The sequence below is a fragment of the Meles meles genome, chromosome 6 (assembly GCF_922984935.1).
Source record: "Meles meles chromosome 6, mMelMel3.1 paternal haplotype, whole genome shotgun sequence".
Taxonomy (NCBI): domain Eukaryota; kingdom Metazoa; phylum Chordata; class Mammalia; order Carnivora; family Mustelidae; genus Meles; species Meles meles.
In genome coordinates this window covers 105,305,169-105,325,668 of record NC_060071.1, presented here as the reverse complement: position 1 = coordinate 105,325,668, position 20,500 = coordinate 105,305,169, and the positions used below count along the sequence as shown (strand labels likewise).

At 35.3% G+C, this 20,500-nt stretch overlaps 1 protein-coding gene across 6 annotated transcripts in view; it reads left to right on the top strand.

Annotated features, from left to right (window-relative positions):
- Positions 1 to 20,500, top strand: part of DDHD1 (DDHD domain containing 1) — a 95,293-nt gene that overhangs the window by 53,083 nt on the left and 21,710 nt on the right. For all 6 annotated transcript variants that reach the window (XM_046008634.1, XM_046008632.1, XM_046008631.1 and 3 more), the window contains 3 exons: positions 6,052 to 6,158; positions 11,571 to 11,677; positions 20,014 to 20,276. In XM_046008634.1, coding sequence (XP_045864590.1) covers positions 6,052 to 6,158; positions 11,571 to 11,677; positions 20,014 to 20,276 — 477 coding nt within the window. The remainder of the gene's footprint in view (positions 1 to 6,051; positions 6,159 to 11,570; positions 11,678 to 20,013; positions 20,277 to 20,500) is intronic.

Genomic DNA, 20,500 nt, shown 5'->3' with positions numbered 1-20,500 from the left:
TCAAATAAAAAAAAAAATCTTTAAAAAAAAGTATCAGTTACAGAGAAGATTGTCATCATTCCTTCAGAGACAGGTTAATTTAATGGAAAACTCCCCACATAAATTAGTAAGTGATAAAAAGTAAACAAAGCAATTCTCCTTAATAAGTGGGAAAACCCAGAAGACCTCTTCATCCTTTCCCTGCTTTCTACCATTCCTAAGTTAGTTGTCCAAAACTATAAAAGAGTAAAATTAACTTCATCTTTGTCACTGCCATTGTGAATCTTGTTTGTATTTGTGAGACTACAGTTGAAATGAACAAAGTAGTGTAAAGGATTACCAGACTCCACTCAGCTGGCAGCCTTTTGTTCTCTGAGGACCTCTTGAAATCGTGTTCCAGAAGCCTAGAATTAGAGGTTTATCCCTCACCTTATTTTAGTGATTAATGTGTATTGAGAAGAAAGTTTATAGACTACTTCTAGGAATATCAGAACTGGTTTACTAAAAAGGATGAATGTATTTGAATTGGATTGGATTTACTTTTCGTGGTGATTTATAACAAGGAAAATCTTTGCTGAACTTATATACCAATACCATAAATAAGTAATGTTAAAGCTATAATTTTAGAAGAGTATAAAGAAACTTTCCACTAAACATGGTAGATTTAATACTTAAGCTTATCTTATTCCCTCTTGAAACCTCACTGAAAATGATAGCAAAGGAGTTTTTAAAAGAAAAAAGGCATAAGCACAGAGAAAAATGGAAGGACAACAGCAAACAAGATTGTCAATAAAATTTACTTTTTAAATAGGAAGTTCATTCACATGGTTAACGAATCAAAGTATAAAAGTGTGCAGAGAACTCTGACCCCCATTCTTATCTCCATCATCCCCCATTGTCCCTGTCCTTGTGTCTCAAAGCAATGTTACTCATTTATTTTATATTCTTCTAAAGTTTCTTTAGGCAAATCCAGATTTTTTCCATTCAAAGGTGGCATATATAGTTCTGGACCTTGCTTTCTTGTGTAAAGAGCGTACCTTGTTGATTGCTTTCATGATTTTCTATTTTTCTCCTTTCCTATATATATAGTCTTAAAACCAACTTGTTTTATCAATTGAATTTTTTAATTGAGGAGAATTAGAAAGCCTTACTCTTTTAGAGCAATTTAATGATACTTAATTGGACAGTAATTAAGTGATGATACTTAATTAGATCAAATATTAGTCTCTTCCTTCCTTTCTCAAAAGTACCAACTAAGCAAGCATTCGTGTAGGGGAACATTAAAGTTTAATAAGCTTATAAAAGGACAGAGCTTTGTGCATGGCCTTGCTTCACAGTCATGGGTTGTAGCCTGAGCCGTAGCATAATAGTTTTCAAGCATTCCTGTTTTGTTGTTTCCTCCACCCTCCATTGGTCTCAGTGTTTCTCATGTAGTCAAGACCTATACATTTTGGGAATGTTTTACCATTTTTAGTAAGGCAAATCTGGGGACATGACCAGTCTCTCTCTCTCCCTTCCTCCCTCCTACCCAGCTCTCTTCTTCCTCTTCTTTCCTTCTCCTTTTCCCCTTCCTTCCTCCATTCCCTACTATCTTTTTTCATCTTTTTTTCTTTCCTTTTTTTGAGTCATTCCAATTAATTACAACCAAGTTATTTAAGAGATATACCTGCTTGCCTAATCATTATCTACATGTGTGACCATTTGAGAACTAGGATAGTGATCCTGTGGAGTGGAGGACTGTGGAAGTTTACTAGAGAAAAGGACAGTATTTTATGAAAATGAAGTGTTTTCCTGAGTTTATAGCTCAGTCAGGGTTCCTCAACTCCATCACTTTTGACATATTTGATCAGATAATTCTAATTATTATGTCATAATGAAATACATAACTATACAGTCATCAAACATAAATATGTGGGTAGAGTAATATTAAAAGTCTTAAAATATGGTCTTTCTTATACATTCTCATACTTCTTAAAATTAAACATTTGAAAAGATGGCAAAGAAACGTAAAAATACATTTATAACCCTTATTGGACTATCTGCTGTAAAAAAATAAAAACAAAAAAGGAACTTTTAGACTCTGTGGGTAATGAAAGAGGTCATGCCTTCAAGTCTGAAGTTTTGTCTGTCATTTATTTTCAGTACTGTTAAAGGAAGCAGATTTTCCTTTCAGCAACCTACAATATAATATTTAGACATTTTTAAAGGCAACTTTGGAGCTATATAATCAATAAAATATAATCATATTATAAATAATGCCTTTTAAAATATGTTAGAAATGGAGACAGACTTTTTAAACAAATAGTTGTAGGATAGCTAGATGACCATAGAAAAAAAAATAAAATTGGGTCCATTTCTCACACTCAGATAAATTTTTATTGGATCACATTTAAACATAAGAAATGAAGCCATACAAATACTATGCATTTGAAAGGTGGAATTGAGGGGAGTTTGAATTATAGATTCAATAGATTCAAAAATAGAGAAAACTATCCTAACTATGACTTGATCCAGAAACAATAAGGAAAAATATTGATAAATACTTTCACCAAAAAAGCTATGTTGACAAAAACATAAAATAAGACAAACTGAGAGAAACTATGTGCAGCTTATATCACAGATAAACAATTAATATCCTTAGTATATAGGGAACTTCGAAAAATAAAGAAAAAATATCTGGCTACCTTTTAGAAAAATGGCCTAAAGAGGTGAACAGCTAATCCTCAGAAAAGGAAATGCTCAACCTTGCTCATCAAATGTAAATTAAAATTGCACTAAGATGCCATTTATTGACATGAGTTGAGCAAAAATCAAAATTTGACAACATTCTCCTTTAGCCAGACTGTAGGTGATAGGCATTCTCAAACTGCTGGTAAACTGCAATGAAGAAGAGAGAATGTGGGAGTGCCTGTCAAAATTATATATGCATTTATTTTTTGATCCAGCAAACTTAACTTCTGGATCAAGAATAATATCAGCAAAAATATTTTTTAAAAGATTTATGCCCAAAGCTAATCTTTGCAGCATTATGTGTAATGGGAAATTACCCAAATGTGCATCAGTAACAGACTGGTTGATAAACTATGGCTGTTTATATGATGGAAACTACACAGTTGTAAAGCAATGAGGTGACTCTTTGAAAAGATCGGTAAAACTGAGAAATCTGCAGCTAGACTGACCAAGAAAAAAGAGAGAATTCAATTTATTAAAATCAGAAATGAAAGAGGGGACATAATTACTGACCTTACAGAAATCAAAAGGATTATAAGGGATTACTATGTATAATTCTGTGCCAACAAATTAGATAACCTAGATGAAAGGGACAAATTCCAAGAAAGATACCTGCTATCAAACTGATTTGATGATCAGTAAGAAGATAAAGACAATCTACATTGACCATTTAAAAAGTAAAGCATTTGAATTAATAATAAAAAAGCTTCCTTCCCCCCAAAAAAAAAAAAAATCAGGAACAGATGGCTTCAATTCTTCACAAACTCGCCAAAAAATGGAAGAGGAAAGAAAACTTCAAAACTCATTCTTTGAGGCCAATAATGCCCTAATGCCAAAATCAGACAAAGATACCATAAGGACGAGAAAACAAACAAACAAAAAAAAAACCCTATAGACCAGTGTCTCTTATGAATACAAATCAGTATTCCTTTTGGGCACAAAAATCCTCAACGAACTGAATCTAGCAGCACGTAAAGATTATACACTATGACCAAGTGGAATTTATCCCAGGAATGCAAGTTTGGTTTGGCATAGTTTTTTTTGTTTTTTTTTTTTTTTTTTTAAATCAATCAAGAGTAACAGAACAGGGACACCTGGGTGGCTCAGTGGGTTAAGCCTCTGCCTTCATTCAGCTCAGGTCATGATCTCAGAGTCCTGGGATTGAGCCCCACATTGGGCTCTCTGCTCAGCGGGGAGCTTGCTTCCCCCCTCTCCACCCCACTGCCGCCTGCCTCTCTGCTACTTGTGATCTCTGTCTGTCAAATAAATAAATAAAATCTTTGTAAAAAATTGTTAATAAAAGGGAAAAATTAACCACTCATCCTCCTTTTCTCAGTTCATAAACTATTTGGTTATACTACAAAGCAGCCAAATATTTGAGGTGAGGAAATTTCTCTTTCTAGAAGTATAAGCTTTATAAACAAATAAGGAGTGATGGAATCTTAATAAATTAATCAATGTAAATAATGATCATCATAACTGATAGTATCACCAAAAAGAGACGACCACATTGTATGCACCTATGGCGTAGTAGTCTTGTCAAACAGTAGAACTTGAATGTGATCAAGCCCCTATATCTCACTAACAAATTATAGGAATTAGAGGACAAAGAACATGTTAAACAACACCATGAGGTTGCAGTCATTAAAAATCAGACCCCGATGGGGCACCTGCGTGGTTCAGTGGGTTAACGTCTGGTCTTGATCTCAGGGTCCTGGGATCGAGCCCCGCATCGGGCTCTCTGCTCAGCGGGGAGCCTGCTTCCCCCTCTCTGCCTGCCTCTCTTTCTACTTGTGATCTCTGTCTGTCAGATGAATAAACAGAATCTTTAAAAAAACAAACAAAAAAATCAGACCCTGATGAACTCTGCAAGACAAAAATAAATTACAAAACAACCCCCCCCAAAAGAGGAGTGAGGGGAACCTATAGATTGAGATGAATAAGAGACATATCCACCAACTACAGTGCACAGACATACAGTAGTCCCCCACCTTATCTGCAGTTTCACTCACGGTGATGTCTGTTATCCGGTGTCATCTGCATCTGGAAGCAGGTGATAGTAGCATAATGCTGCATCACAATGCCTACATCATTCCCCTCACTTCATCTTTCTGCAGAGGTATTTTATCATCTCATGTCATCACAAGAAGGATGAGTACAATGCAATAAAATTTTGAGAAACCACATTCATATAACTTTCATTAAATTATAATTGTTCTATTATTAGTTATTGTTAAGTTCTCACTGTGCCTAATTTATAAACTCTATCATTGGTGTGTATGGATAGGAAAAAAACCATATAGATAAGGTTCAGTACTATCTGCAGTTTCAGGTATCCACTAAGGGTCTCAGAATGTATCCCCACATATAAGGGGGGGGGAATCTCTTTGGAGCTCAATTCGAACAAGTGTAAAAATATATTTTGTGTTATAAAATAACATTTCTAGTCAACTGGGAAAATGGGACCACTGAACTACATATTTGCTGAAATTAAATTGTTAAAAGTTTTGGTGCGGTAATAGTACTGAATAGGTTATGTTTTCCTTATGTTTTAGAAATAGCTACTAAACAATTTACAGGTGAAATGATGTGACACCTGGGATTTGCTTTTAAAATATTATGGGGGAGGGAAGCCTAGATGGCTCAGTGGGTTAAGCCTCTGCCTTCAGCTCAGGTCATGTTCTCAGCATCCCATCGGGCTCTCTGCTCAGCGGGAGCCTGCTTCCCCGTTTTTCTCTGCCTGCCTCTCTGCCTACTTATGATCTCTCTGTGTCAAATAAATAAATAAAATCTTTCAAAAAAATATATTATGGGGGAAGGGTGCTACTATAAAAGCTGAGTGTGAGAGAATTTGGGGGGATGATAGAACTAGTCTGTATCTTAATTGTGGTGCTAACCACAAATCTACAACTGACACCAAAAGGGAAAAAAGGCCAATTCTGCTGTATCTTAATTTTAAAAATAAAATTTAAAAATTCATATTATGGACAGAATGAGTGGAGGAATAGATGAAATAAGACAGGCCATGACTTGCTAATATTTGGAGCAGAGTGATGTCAGAAGGGGGGAAATTCATTTTCTTCTCTCTCTACTGAAGATTTATATATATAATTAGAATAAAAGGTGGAAGCTTGTAATACTTGAAATCACAGGTGACAAATTTAGGGAAATATTCAGGTTTCCTAGTATTGGAAATTACTGCATAGGGTAACAATGATTGAAACATTATAGGATGAAGTTAGAAGTGAAAATGATATGATTAAAGACATTTTATACCATATAAGTACATATGAGAAGTTACTTTGATAATGTTTTCTTTTGTTTTTATTTTGTTTTCTTTAGGATGAGAGAAGCTGCAAGAAAAATAGAAGAAAGGCATTTTTCCAACCACGCAACACATGTTGAATTTCTGCCTGTTGAGTGGCGGTCAAAACTTACTCTTGATGGAGGTACAGTTTGTTTAAAAATTAAGTGATTTAATCAGTGACAACAAAGTGTTGCTCATTGGGAACAAAGTGTCTTTCATTTAGTTGTCTTGAGGTATATCACTCTTTGTTATAGATTATTTAAGCAAATCCATTGATCTTTGTTTTTTTATCTTCTTTTTAAATTAACATATAATGTAATATTTGTTTCAGGAGAACAAGTCTGTGATTGATTTTTGAAATAATTATATTGACATATGTTGATTTAGATCACCATGTAGATTTCACAGATAGCCCAGTTTTCATGCATGCCTTCTGTGGATTAGGGGACGGGATGGGGATGGGGAGCATGTGGAGGGAACAAAATATTGTCTCAAGTTTTTGACAGAAAGTGATTTATTGACAACTTTAAAAATATTTGTTGTCCACAGTTCCATATGAGCTTACATTTTCTTTCTAATAATTTTCTTTTCCTATATTTGGAAGATAAAAATCTCAGTTTTTTTGTTTTCTTTTGTTCCTACATTCCCTGGCTGGTGAATTATAATCTAACATAGAGAAATTATCAATATATTTGTTTAAATAAAATCACTTTTGTTTGCTTCCTTGAAGAGTTATAAGCTAAAATATGCACAAAGTTGTGACTTTTTAATCTTTAAACCATTAGGATGGCACGTTTCAGTTGATGATTTGCATAATCTGGAAAATGAAAGCGTTGTTCTAAACTTGACATCAGCTGCTGTTTGTGGGCTTTTCCTGTGTGCCTGGCACTCCATAGCTCATTCTGCATGGAGTTTCTCATTTAATTTTCTCATATGTCTTTGAAATATACCTACTTTGTTATCTCTATTTTACTGATAAGGAAACTGAAACTCAGTGAAAGGTAAATGAATTTAACTAAGAACGGCAGACAGAATCTAGATCTGTATGATACCAGAGCCCTTGCTCATCACAGCACTAACCTGCCTCCCTGGATGATTTCCAAGGATTATTCCAAGCCTGTGATTCTATCTCATAGTCAGTTAGGAATGTCAGTTTTAGCTAATGAACCTAAATAGTATCTGAAGTTGTAATGAATTCCAAAAAAAAAAAAAATTGCTAGTGATCGAAGAAGACTTCTTAGCAGCAGGAGCTGATATATAAGGTTCTAGTGTAACTAACACTATCTTTCGGGCTTTTCCCATTTACCCAAATAAATTTCTGAGGCTGCTCAAGAATGTAGGCAATATGAATGAACTAACATTTAATAAAATGGAACCTGTAATATTCCATCAGGTTTAAACTACTGTGATAGTTTTTTTTTTTTTTTTTAAGATTTTATTTATTTATTTGACAGAGAGATCACAAGTAGGCAGAGAGAGAGGAGGAAGCAGGCTCCCCGCGGAGCAGAGAACCCGATGCGGGGCTCGATCCCAGGACCCTGAGATCATGACCCGAGCCGAAGGCAGCGGCTTAATCCACTGAGCCACCCAGGTGCCCCAAACTACTGTGATAGTTTAAACTATCTATCTACTGTGATAGACTCTCAAGGCATTATGTTAAGTGAGAGAAACTAAAGGAAAAACACCACTGTTTCTCTTCTCAACACTTCTGATAACAAAAGTTCTGGAAGTTTTTTCCCATACCAACCACTTCTCCAATTCTGGGTGTCCTGCAATTTAACTCAATTCTGCCACAAACTCCCCAGAGAGAGTGCAGTCAGATTCAGGACTCAGACTCACAAGACTGCCCCCGCTTCAGATGCCTTCACACATTCCAGATTGTCACTTGTTACTTCTGACTGACTGGCTTTAAGTTGGGGGAGGAGGATCCTGTGACCCCATCCTAAGGTTCAGTAATTGACCAGATTCACAAAGTAACCCACAAAACTCAGGGAAGCATTTACTAGTTTAAAGTTCACTAGTTTAAAACACATTTACTGATTTAAAATGGTGTTACAAAGGATACAATGAAAAGCCAGATAGATAAGTAGGGCCAAGGTATGGGGAAGGGGTTTAAGGGGGTATTTAAATTTAAAAAGCATTTTTTGGGGTGATGGAACAGTTCTGTATCTTGATTATCCTGGTAGTTATGCAAAAGCATATATGCATTAAAACTCGAGTGAATTTTACTGTTTGTAATTTCAGAAATATTGATAAGGGGCATTTACCCATCATTGTCCTCATTATTCAAGGGATAAATTCATTTCCTTTAAATTAGGAACAAGCTAAGGATGTCTACTCTTACAACATATACAGAGTTTGAAATCTTAACCACTATAATGAGATAAGGAAAATAAATAGTTTTAAGGATGGGAAAGGTATGTTTTCATTTTCAGGTCTTATGGTTATCTATGCAGAATATACAACAAAAAAAATCTAAGGAAAAGTTAATAGAAATGATAAGATAGTTTACAACATTGTGAAATAAAATATCTATATGCAAAAATAACTACATTTCTGTATGCCAGCACAAACTATTCAGAATAGAATAAAAATACAAAGTTCCTAGAAACTAGAAAAATGTGTATTTTATATTAAAATAAAAGATAATCAATACAACTTTTAAATATATAGAAAGACCCTTTTTGTAAATTAGATGGTTCAATATCTAGAAATATTAATTCTCCCAAACTGATCTATATGTTCAGTGCTATTCCAATCAAAATCCCAATAGAGTTTCATAAAACTTAACAAGCTGATCCCAGAATTATTATAGAAAGATCAGAGGCCCCAAAATAGCCAAGATACAGAACAAGAGGGTGGAGAGGGTGTCATGTCCTGGTAGATAGCTGGACTATTTTTTAATTTTTATATTTAAGACAATTTAGATTGTCATGAGGATAGGCAAACAGAGCTGTGCACCAGAGTAGAGACCCCTTAAATGGATCTGTGCTTAGTTTGGAAACCTGATGTACAACAGAGCCGACATTACAGTCTGAGGTGAAAGGATGGCCTGTCCAATAAATGGTGCTTGATAACCACTTATTGGAGGGGGAGGGGAGTGAAAATGATTCATACTTCACATTCCAGAAGACCAAACGCATAAGCCAGAACTTTAAAACATATTAGAAAAAAAAATATGGCACAAAAAAAAACTATAAAGTAACATTGGTAAATCTAATGAGATTGAAATTAAGAACTTCTTTTTCTCAATAAACAACATAAAAAAGAAAGACAGGCCACAAATAGAGAAGATGTTGCAACAGAACAACAGATATGACCACCAAAGCTTTAATATCCAGAATAAAGAATGGGAAACTTAAGTGGAGATAGATAGGCAGACACTTGCATACACATCAATGTGTGTGTGTGTGTGTGTGTGTGTGTGTGTGTGTGTGTGTGGTGTGTTTTAAGATTTTATTTATTTATTTGACAGACAGAGATCACAAGTAGGCAGAGAGGCAGGTAGAGAGAGAGGAAGGGAAGCAGGCTCCCTGCTGAGAAGAGAGCCAGATGCAGGGCTTGACCCCAGGACCCTGGGATCACAACCCGAGCTGAAGGCAGAGGCTGAACCCGCTGAGCCACCCAGGCACCCCAATATATGTGTGTGTGTTTTGTAATATATATTTTTAATTATATATTTTCATATAATATAAAATGTACATCTCTCCTAGTAATCAAGGAGATGCGAGTTAAAAACACAATGAAATATCTTTCAGCCTTCAGGCAAAAATTTAAGTGACAATACCAAATATTGATGAGGATGTATAGCATTGACAGTTCTTATTGACTACTGGTGGGAGTGTGAATTGGTACAATCGCTTTGGAAGATGGTTTGTTATATTCTTACAAAGTTGAGTGTGCACGTGCCCTAAGACACAGCAGTTTCATTCCTAGATGTATATACCCTAGAGAAACTCCTATACATGTGTACCAGGAGACATGTGCAACAGTTATTAGCATAGTTTATATTAGCAAAAAACTAAAAACAACCCAACTTTTTTTCAAAGGAAAATGGGTACATTGTTAGACATGTGTGAAATACTATACAGCTGTGAAAATGAGTGGATTACAGCTATATGGGTTAATGTCAATGAATCTCAGAGGCATACTATCGGGGGTGAAATAGTTCAATTTACATAGTGTTCAGAAACAGACAAAATGAAATAAAATATTTAGGCTCTGTCACATAGTAAATGCTATAGAATTGGCTAAAGTTATTAATATTAGTGAACCTATAGTAAATTTATAAACCTGTAAAGCAAGAGTGTAGCTCCAGCTTCTTATTGGTGGTTACTTAGGGAGAGGCGTGTGATCGTTTAGGGGGATATACTGTGAGTTTCAGAGATACTGACAATATTCTTACGCTAGATGGCTGAAACATGTTTTCCCATATATAAATTATTCTTTCAGATGCACGTATATATTAAATTTCTTTATATGTATGTATATTTCACAGTAAAAACTTTTTTTTGGAAATGCATTAAAATGCATTGAAACTCTTCATATCAGTATGGTATTCACGTCTTTCACTTTTACAGTTTAAAAATGGGTTGTGCTACCCATATCCTTTCCATCTTTGAGAGGACTTCTAGTTTTGCTTGAATCATTCTCATTACTAGATTTTCATTATTCTAGTCACTATTAGATTGTATTAAAGTAGGGAATAAATAAAAACAAACCAATGCGGTGAAAAACTGGAAGATAAAAGAAACTTCACTAGACTAAAAATACAATCCTTCTCCTGCCTAAATTGTGCTTTCATTTTATGATGTTCATCCAAGTATAGGGCTTCTTTGTATTTCTGTGGGAAATGCAAAGTTTCCTCTATCTCAGATCATTTCATAAGGCATTTTGGAAAACAAGCTTCCCAAGATAGAATTTCCACAGGTTAGCTCTAATTCATGAATACAAAATTGTTTGCAGTGCGGTGTACGTGACTTTCTTTTTTCAAAAGCAAATTATACCAACTTGACCTTGTTTACTGAAGAGGACCTTTGCTGATTTGCCTTTGTGCTTATTTATAATTTTGCAGCTTTTGCCCATAGGATCTTGGGTTCACTAAAGAGAGGTGTATGTAAAGCATAGGGAAGCTTTTTAATTTGTTGCTGGTTTGCTACCAGTGGCAGTGGGCATTCCACATGGGTATTGCCAGGCCTAAGGTACAGAGGCCAAAGAAGAGAATGGAAACAGAAAAAGAGGTACAGGAAGAGTGAGATTGTGTCCCTTAACACTTGTTCCAAGAACAGAGATGGCCTGCTTTTGCTCTGGGTACCCCTAAATGTCATGCAAAAGCCAGTACATAAGAAAAATTAGTAAATCTTTATAGATTTGATAATAGCTTTCATCCTTAATGTTCCTTTTCTTCCTGTGTCCCCTTTAGTCTTCTACTGTTTTTGTTTTTGTTTTTTTCAGCATTTTGCAAGAAGGGAAGGTTCATTAGAGCCAAAGCCACTCCTGAATTTTTAAACAAAGGTCTTCTGTAAGTTTAATTTTTTTTTTTTTTAATTTGTAGACACTGTCGATTCCATTACTCCTGACAAAGTACGAGGTTTAAGGGATATGCTGAACAGTAGTGCCATGGACATAATGTATTATACTAGCCCACTTTATAGAGATGAAGTAAGTATCATGATCATCTTATTGCTGTTGGGTATTTTTTAGAGTGATATGTGTCCTGAATTTAAAATTTTTATGCACTTTTTTTATATAAGCAAATGAGAATTTACAGGAATCCATTAACTTTTAAATAGCCTGTGTTTAATTGTAAATTTAATTATCTCCAAACTACACATTGGGAAACGCTTAAAAAATGGATAATCTTGGAAGTCGGAGATTAGTTAGAAAACAGCTATTTGGGGGTGCCTGGGTGGCTCAGTCATTTAAGTGTCTGCCTTCCGCTCAGATCATGATCCCAGCATCCTGGGATCTAAGCCCCACATTGGGCTCCCTGCTCCACGGGAGCCTGCTTCTCCCTCTCTCTCTGCTGCTCCCCCGCTTGTGCTTTCTCTCTCTGTCAAATAAATAAATAAAATCTTTTAAAAAAGAAAAAGAAAACAGCTCTTTGAAAAATACCAGTTTTCGTAAATCTTATTATGACTGTAATTATTGTCCTCATGAAAAAGTTTGACACTTAAGAAATTTCCTTCAAGCTTTTGTTTGTACTAGACTTGCTTTTATTGTGTCATTTCTGTAGTAAATTTGTTCTTAAATAGTAATGTTGCTGATGCATCACAAAAATAACCCTGGGGTAAGGGTAAAAATTTATTCAGAGGGGTAAGGGACTCTCCACTGAATACATTTTGTCACTTTATTGATAAGAGAAAAAGAATTCTGTTTCATAGGAATAACCTTGTTAATTACCTACCATGTGTTAGCTTGCCTAATGCTCATAAAAACCCTATGAAGTAGGTATAATTAGTATTCTCATTCAAAAGATGAAGAAACTGGTGAAGGATAGTTACCAGTAGAGCTGCTCTGTGCTTCTCCATGCCAGTTCATTTCTGATTTTGTTCATTCAGAGTCATCCCTGACTTCACTCACAATATCCCTTGTATATCTACAAAAATATGTTAGGTTAAGTGCCACAGAACTGCCTTCTCTTTGGGCTGCCATCCCCTCAGGATTTTTCACCATTCCTCTTTCTATATCCCCTCATTGTCATGTCCCAGTCTGGGGCAAAGTCTGCCTTGATCTGCTCGATAGCAGTAAAAGAAAGTATAATAAACAGTAAAAAGAAACTATACTGAACCTCATTCTAACCCAACAAGGAAAGCCTGGTTCATGAAGTAAAATACTAATAATTTACATGTTCATATCCATTGTTGGATATGTTTATATATTTGGCCCTTAAGGTTAGGAAATTGAACGATAGTATTTCAGGTGAAACCAGTAAGGGGAAAAAAAAGAGAATGGCTGAGAACATATAACATATACAGACACACACTCATAAAGCATAAGTATACCTTACACACACACAGGTATATGGTTAGTAGGTTTCCTAAGAAGGTATCCTGAATGTTTAAGGGTAAAATGTTCTGAGGCCTGTCCCCCCAAACTAATATTAAGAGCTTTTTAAAAAAAGTTTTAAGTTGACATTAATAACAGGAAAAACTAGAAAGAGAAGAGTATCGGGCTCAAAGCTCTGACCATTGGCTAGTGATAACTGAGAAAGTAGTCACTTTCTATTTTACTCTTTTATCTCCAAAAATAGTTATCTTCAGAATGGAATTGAATAAAACAGATACTTAGTAGAAAGAAGAAACTGATAGCTAAGATAAATGAAACAGAGAACACCCAGAGTGGTTTGTTTGTTTGTTTATTTGTTTTTAAAATTTTATTCATTTATTTGAGAGAGCGAACCCACATGTACAGTGGTTAGGACACAGAGGGAGAGGGAGAAGCAGGCTCCCCAGCTCCCCACTGAGCAGGGAGCCTAATGCAGCCATCCCAGGATCCTGAAATCATGATCTGGGCTGAAGTCAGACACTTAACCGACTAAACCACCCAGGTGCCCCAAGAACACCAAGCGTTTTAAATTAGTTTGTCTTTTAATCCAGTTGAATTTTGTGGAAAAGCACCAGAGAACTTGTGGCTGAGATCTGTCATCAGTCTTGAGCAACATTTCCCAGACATCCTTAACTAGAACAATTACTTGGAGTACTCATTAAAAATACAGGCCAAAAAAACAGTCTCAAGGGGTTATTGGAATTAAAGGTCTCATAAATATGAATTCATAATTTTGAAAATATACGTGTATAGATAGCTATACATTAAGTGTATATGTGTATATATGCATGCATATATTTCCCACCCATGTGCATTAAAAGGGCCAAGAAGCAAGGATACCCCAGTCTAATGAGCACACCTAGCACCCGGATCTTTGTCTCCTGTACTACTATTACCTTCTAAGAAGAACTAGGTTTCCTTGGGAAAACAGCTGATTCCAGGCCTGGTGTAGGATAGATACAGATCAAAGCTGGAACCAACTTGTCATGACAGAAAGTAGGAAAATGCTTGGAAGAATGATGGAGTGGGTCACAAGGACATAGGAACCAAATTAAAGAAGCAGATCCCACTGGCCAAAGCTGGAACAATTTGAGCACCAAAATAATCAAGTAATTATTATTACTTATTATAAGGAATTAGTAGTAGTTGTTTTAATACAGAATTATAATAAAGATAATATAATAAGGAGTTATAAAATCACTGAAAAATTCATAATCCGAATCAATTACACATAGATAAACAATGGGGGAGAAAGCTACTGTGCCCACCATAAATGCAACGGAGTTTCTAAAAAATGTGGGAGGAAAATCCTTATTTTGCAGCTGTCATGGTAAGATAAGGTAAAGAGGCTTGGGCAAGATTTATCAATGGATGAATCATTAAGGGCCTTATTTTGATGAGGAACAAGATATTTGCATAGTCTTAAAGTATATCCTCACTGCATATTAGTTAAAGAGCAGGCATAGAATGGAGAAATTAGGCAATACCTTTACTGGGTGTTAAGAGGGACACTCAGAGGACACAACATCATTTATGCAGTTCTCCAGTCATTAGGAAACATCAAGCAAACATAGAATGAGGAAGTTCAAGTAAAGTAAGCATGGGACTATGTACTTTAAAATGTAAATATTGTGAAAGATGAAGAATGGCTGTGGACAATGTGCCAGATAAAAGGCTAAAGAGATACAATAGCTCAATACATCTCATCTTAGACTATAACTTGTCCTGGATGGGGGGAAGTGCTACCAAAGATATTAAATCATCTGACAAAAGGTGGATGGTAGATCAGATTAGATGAAATGTTATGTCAAAGTAAATTTATGAAGTTGATTACTACACTATTAGTATGGAAGAGAATATTCCTAGTCTTAGGAAGTATATACTGGAGTATTTAGGGGATAAAGGACGATGATATATGTAATATATCCTCAAATGGTTCACAAATGTACATGGGTGGTGTGTGTGCTACAGAAACAGAAGGAATGATAAACAGGATAAAATGCTAACAATGGATAAACCTTCGATAAAGGATATGTGGATGATCTTTGAGGAATTGCGGTTTTTTCTTTGGTTTTTGGTTTTTGGTTTTTTTGCAATATTTTATTAATTAGAAATTATTTTCAGGAAAAAGGTTAAGAAAAGGAATGAAAAAAAAAAATGGTTTCCAAGGTCTCCTCCCTGGAGATTCTGATTCAATGGGTCTGAGGTAGAACTGTGAATTTGTGTTTTAACAGTTCCCCAGGTGATACCATCAGGGAAATTTGGGAAACATTGCTTCAGGTATTGTGAAGAAAAAAAGAAAACTTAGTGAGAAGCAAGCAGAATTGTTCTTAATGTTAAGAAAGGAAAGCTGATTCTTCAAGCCCCATTTAGCACAGGGTTGATGTTAGCTAGTATTCTAGATTAAAATTTTTTTTTTCTTTTTAAAGATTTTGTTTACTTGACAGAGCACAAGCAAGGGGAGAGGGAGAAGCAGGCTCTCCACTGAGCAGGGAGCCTGATGTGGGGCTGGATCCCAGGACCTTGAGATCCTGACCTGAGCCAAAGGCAGATGCCCAACCATCTGAGCCACCAAGGCGCCCCTAGATTAAATTATTTTTAAACTGTATATGTTTCCTTAAGGAAGTAGTGATAAATAACAGCAATCAGGAGTTCTTTAGAGGATTATATCATGCCAGGTGAATGAACTTACTTAGTTTACTCAATAGGCATATGAAAGAGTCTTTTTTTCCGTCCTCTCAGTTAAAATAGATGCCATTCAAAACCTGCCACTTAACTAGCTGTGTGACCTTAGACCAAATTTCTCACTTTCTCAGCTTCTTGCTTATAAAGTGAACACAACATACCTACTGATAAAGTTGTCATGAGGATTAAAGATGTAATGTATATAAAGTTCCCAGTACAATTCCTCATCCTTAGATTCTCCAGTTGTGACCATCTGTCTTTATGTATTTCAAGGGCTCCCATTTAAGAAAAAAAAGGAATAGACTTATTCTGTTAACTCTAGAAAGTGAATAAGGATCAGTGATAGAAAATATGGAAAGGAACATGTTTGTTTACTAATGAAGAACTTTGTAAGTAACTAAAGCTGCCTTTAAAAAAATAGAAATGTCTCAAGGGAAAAAAATTGTAAATAATGTGAAGTGTTTTAACTAAACTTATTTGTAGTGATCATTTCACAATTTATACATATATCAAATTGTTATGTTGTGCACCTTAAACTTATACAATGTTATGTGTCAATTATATAATAAACTGGAAAAAAATTTGCAAAAACTGGAAGTGTCCACCTTAGAGTGGAGATACTCACTGGGGTAGATGCTGAGCAACTTAACCAGGATGCCACTGAAGAGACTTCTGCCTTCACAGCAGTTTAATAGATCATCTCTTAGTTCCCCTTCACTGGAGATTGTGAAATGCTCATGGGAGGACCCTAATTAGTGATTGTGCCAATAATCATTAAAAAGCCAGAATTAAGGGAAAACTTTTAGTGTTTCTCAGGTCATACTTTCCAAGGACCAATTTAAAAAAAGGAAACTAATCCAGACTACAGAGACCTCATCAGAGAGTCTTTGGCCCTGACTTTAACCCTAAATAAAGTAACATGAAAAATGCAGAGAGAACTATGTATCTTGTACATCTGAACTCTCTTTTCAATGACTTTTAAAAATAAAAAATTTTGAAGAGAATGGTCATGGCTATCTCTTGTTATTTTTACTTGAAAATCATTCAACTACTGCATATGACTAAAACTCTGTAAATTACTTTTTCTCATTAAAATTTCCTAAAGCAGAGAGAAGGACAAAGGACTAATTATATTCTTTCATATATTTTAGATATGCATATATTTAGATGTGCATTTTAGATAAGAGTAATGTAAAGGCCATTGTATGATTGAAAAAAAGCTAATGTTGATCTACTTGATATTCCAGCATTCCTATTAAGTTGGCAGTATGGATATGAGTAAAAAGTTATTTTATGTGGCTGCTAAGCAGGGCTTTTTAAGGCATAAGTTGGGAAGTATATATTCATACTTTGTCAGTTTGGGTTCTGTCTTGAAACTGCTGACTTTTTCCTTTTCAGTTGATTTTCTTCATAAATTTTAACTTTTAAGCAGCTGTGAAAATTAAAAACTCTTAAGCTTTTGAAAACCCACCAGTTACCTACCATGTAAGAGGTTGATTAGATAATATTGTAGAATTAATAAATTAATATCACACGGTATATCATTAATCTTGGTTCATATATCTCAAATGAATATACTTGGTCACCAAGGGATCATAGCTGGAAGAATATAATTGGAATACACACACACACACACACACACGCACACAAAACCTTAGGATGGATAAACCATCCAGTCAGCAGCAAAAGGAGAACTCTACCTCTGTTTTTTGTCCATAAAGTCAACACTATTTAGGGTTTTTTTCTCCTTTTCTTCACTGATCCAGTAGAAAAAAACCCTATTTAGGAGAAAAAACCCTAAATAGTGTTGACTTTATGGACACAAAAATAGAGGTAGGGTTCTCCTTTTGCTGCTGACTGGATGGTTTATCCATCCTAAGGTTGTATACAACTGTTTAAACTTGGCTTTCAAAATCATAATGTTTTGGAACACAAACATTGCTGTATATGTAAAGCTATGGGCAAAGATTAAAAATGCTACCATATCTAGATATGTTCTAATAAGGAAACATGACCACTTCTATTCAATTATACGATTATTAAAACAAATGAAAGCATCAGCTTTTCAGAAACTCTGCATTCTGTGTATTCATTCCATGGTGAAATATTTTTTTTTTTTTAAGATTTTATTTATTTATTTGACAGAGAGAGATCACAAGTAGGCAGAGAGGCAGGCAGAGAGAGAGGAGGAATCAGGCTCCCCGTAGAGCAGAGAGCCCGATGCGGGGCTCGATCCCAGGACCCTGAGATCATGACCTGAGCCGAAGGCAGCGGCTTAATCCACTGAGCCACCCAGGCGCCCCTCCATGGTGAAATATTTTAACATCAAATAGACTTTCTCTGTCTTGGATATTTATCCTCATTTTGTTATCCATATATGATTACTGAAGTATTGGGTATAGTGAGAAATGCTTTAAAAATTTTTTATATGATATAGATTAATCACTGGTAGAGATGCTGGTAGATCTTTCCCCTTTTTTTTAATTTTTGAATTTTGATGGGGAGGGTGGTATTCTAAAACAAAAGATTGGATACCTTTTGCCAGAGTACTTAAGTACTTGTCTTTTAGTGTGTCTAGATTTACATGATGTGTCTTAAAATCAAGGACTTCAAAAGTAAAGCTGTTAACAAATGTTGCTTTTGAAGGAATTTATCTTGACTATATGTTAGCTTTTTCTGGACTTCCTTTCATGTAGATTATAAATCAAGAAAATTACAAATTTTAAGGGTTTCCTGATATTCTTCTCAAAGCTAAGTCCAAAACACTACACTATAGCTCCCTTTGAACAGAGCCCTGTAATATTCATATCACGGTGCATACTCTTTATATTGACCGGAATTATCTATAGCCCATGTCTTAGAAGGTTTTTATATGCATTTGCCACTAAGGCAGTATAGTAGCTCCTAAAATGTGGTACACAGAACTGCTGAATCAGACAGTCTGATTCAGGAGCCTAGCGATCTGTCCTTCATAAGCCCTCCATGTGATTCTGATGCACTTTGAAAGTTGGAGTTGGCTTTTCCCAAGAAAAAAATTGAAATGTCCAATTAAAGTAAAACATTTCCATTTCTTTCCACATGCTAGCAGCTCTTCCTATCCTCCTCTTCCTTCATTGGATGAATATATGTCATCAGACCCAACATGTGCTTTCAGTAGCTTTAAGCAGACCTCCATATTGCATTGTAGAGTCTGTGATGCCAGCAATCATGAAAGAGCACCTTGCCTTCGTTCATGTCACTGCTAATCCTGCCAAGCATGGATGCTCAAATGATTTTCAGTTAATGTCAGAGGTAGAAAATGTTCAGTAAAATCTAGTGGAGCCTAGTTAACTCTTGAGATAGAATAACAAGACCAAAAATAGAAGTAACACATAAGTTATATTTTTGTATGTAGGCATATTAAGACGTATTGAAACAAGGAATTCAGTTAATATCAAGCAGGAAATTTATACTCAAATAGTAGTAAGCAATGATAAGAAGAGGCAAGGACTGCCTTAAAACTCAGGTCAGGGCCCAGTATGGGTTGGGTAACAAACATTTTTCTGACTTTAGGAAGTATTTCAGTTAATATTTGTTAAAGCTAAATTTCAAAGGAAGCAATTTTACAAAGAAAAATGACTAAGATACTTCCCAACTTACGCCTTAAAAAGCCCTGCTTAGCAGCCACATAAAATAACTTTTTACTCATATCCATACTGCCAACTTAATAGGAATGTTGGAATATCAAGTAGATCAACATTAGCTTTTTTTCAATCATACAGTGGCCTTTACATTACTCTTATCTAAAATGCATAATGAAATAGTATGTATGTTGGCACATCTGTTGGCATAAACTCAGATAAATTCTTTACCTAAAATTCACTATAGCTTAAAACTACAAGGTATAAAAATTTAGGGTAGCATATGAGTAGGTTGCAATGAAGAAAAAATTTGAAGGGTCTCTTTGGAAAACATATGGGAATCTGCATGGAACTTTTTGTTTTTAATTTGTGAAACTGCTAGTTCATATAGTTGGTATAAGGACTGTGAAAAGTTCCAGGTGGGTATATCTGCCTTTATTCTTTAGTGATGAGATGGTTTACGCATTATGCATACTTTTCTTCATTTTCTGCAAGGTTTTGAAGCACCTGAATTAATTTTAATGACCTAGACATATTTGGCCAGTAATGTCTGTTTTTCTTTCATAATATATTTGAGTTTAGAGATAAAGTCTACAGCGAAGTCAGTGACTACTCTCTAATATGATGTTTTCTTATTTCAAACAGCTAGTTAAAGGCCTTCAGCAAGAGCTGAATCGATTATATTCCCTTTTCTGTTCTCGGAATCCAGACTTTGAAGAAAAAGGGGGTAAAGTCTCAATAGTGTCACATTCTTTGGGATGTGTCATCACTTATGACATAATGACTGGCTGGAATCCAGTTCGGCTCTATGAACAGTTGCTGCAGAAGGAAGAAGAGTTGCCAGATGAACGGTGGATGAGCTATGAAGAGCGACATCTGCTGGATGAACTCTATATAACAAAACGACGGTAAAATACCTCGTCTCTGCAAAGCCTTTTAAGTCTTTGAGAAATTACTGAACTTCTTATGAGAGCACTGTAAGATTTTCATGAAAAAGGAAAATATATTATTCAGAGTGCAAAGATTATTAGAGAACACACCTGACCAGCTAGAGACTGTTTTGTTAATTTTCATGTTAATTCATGTGTGTTCCAGTAGCACAAAATAAGTTGTTTGGTCACCATCTACTTTT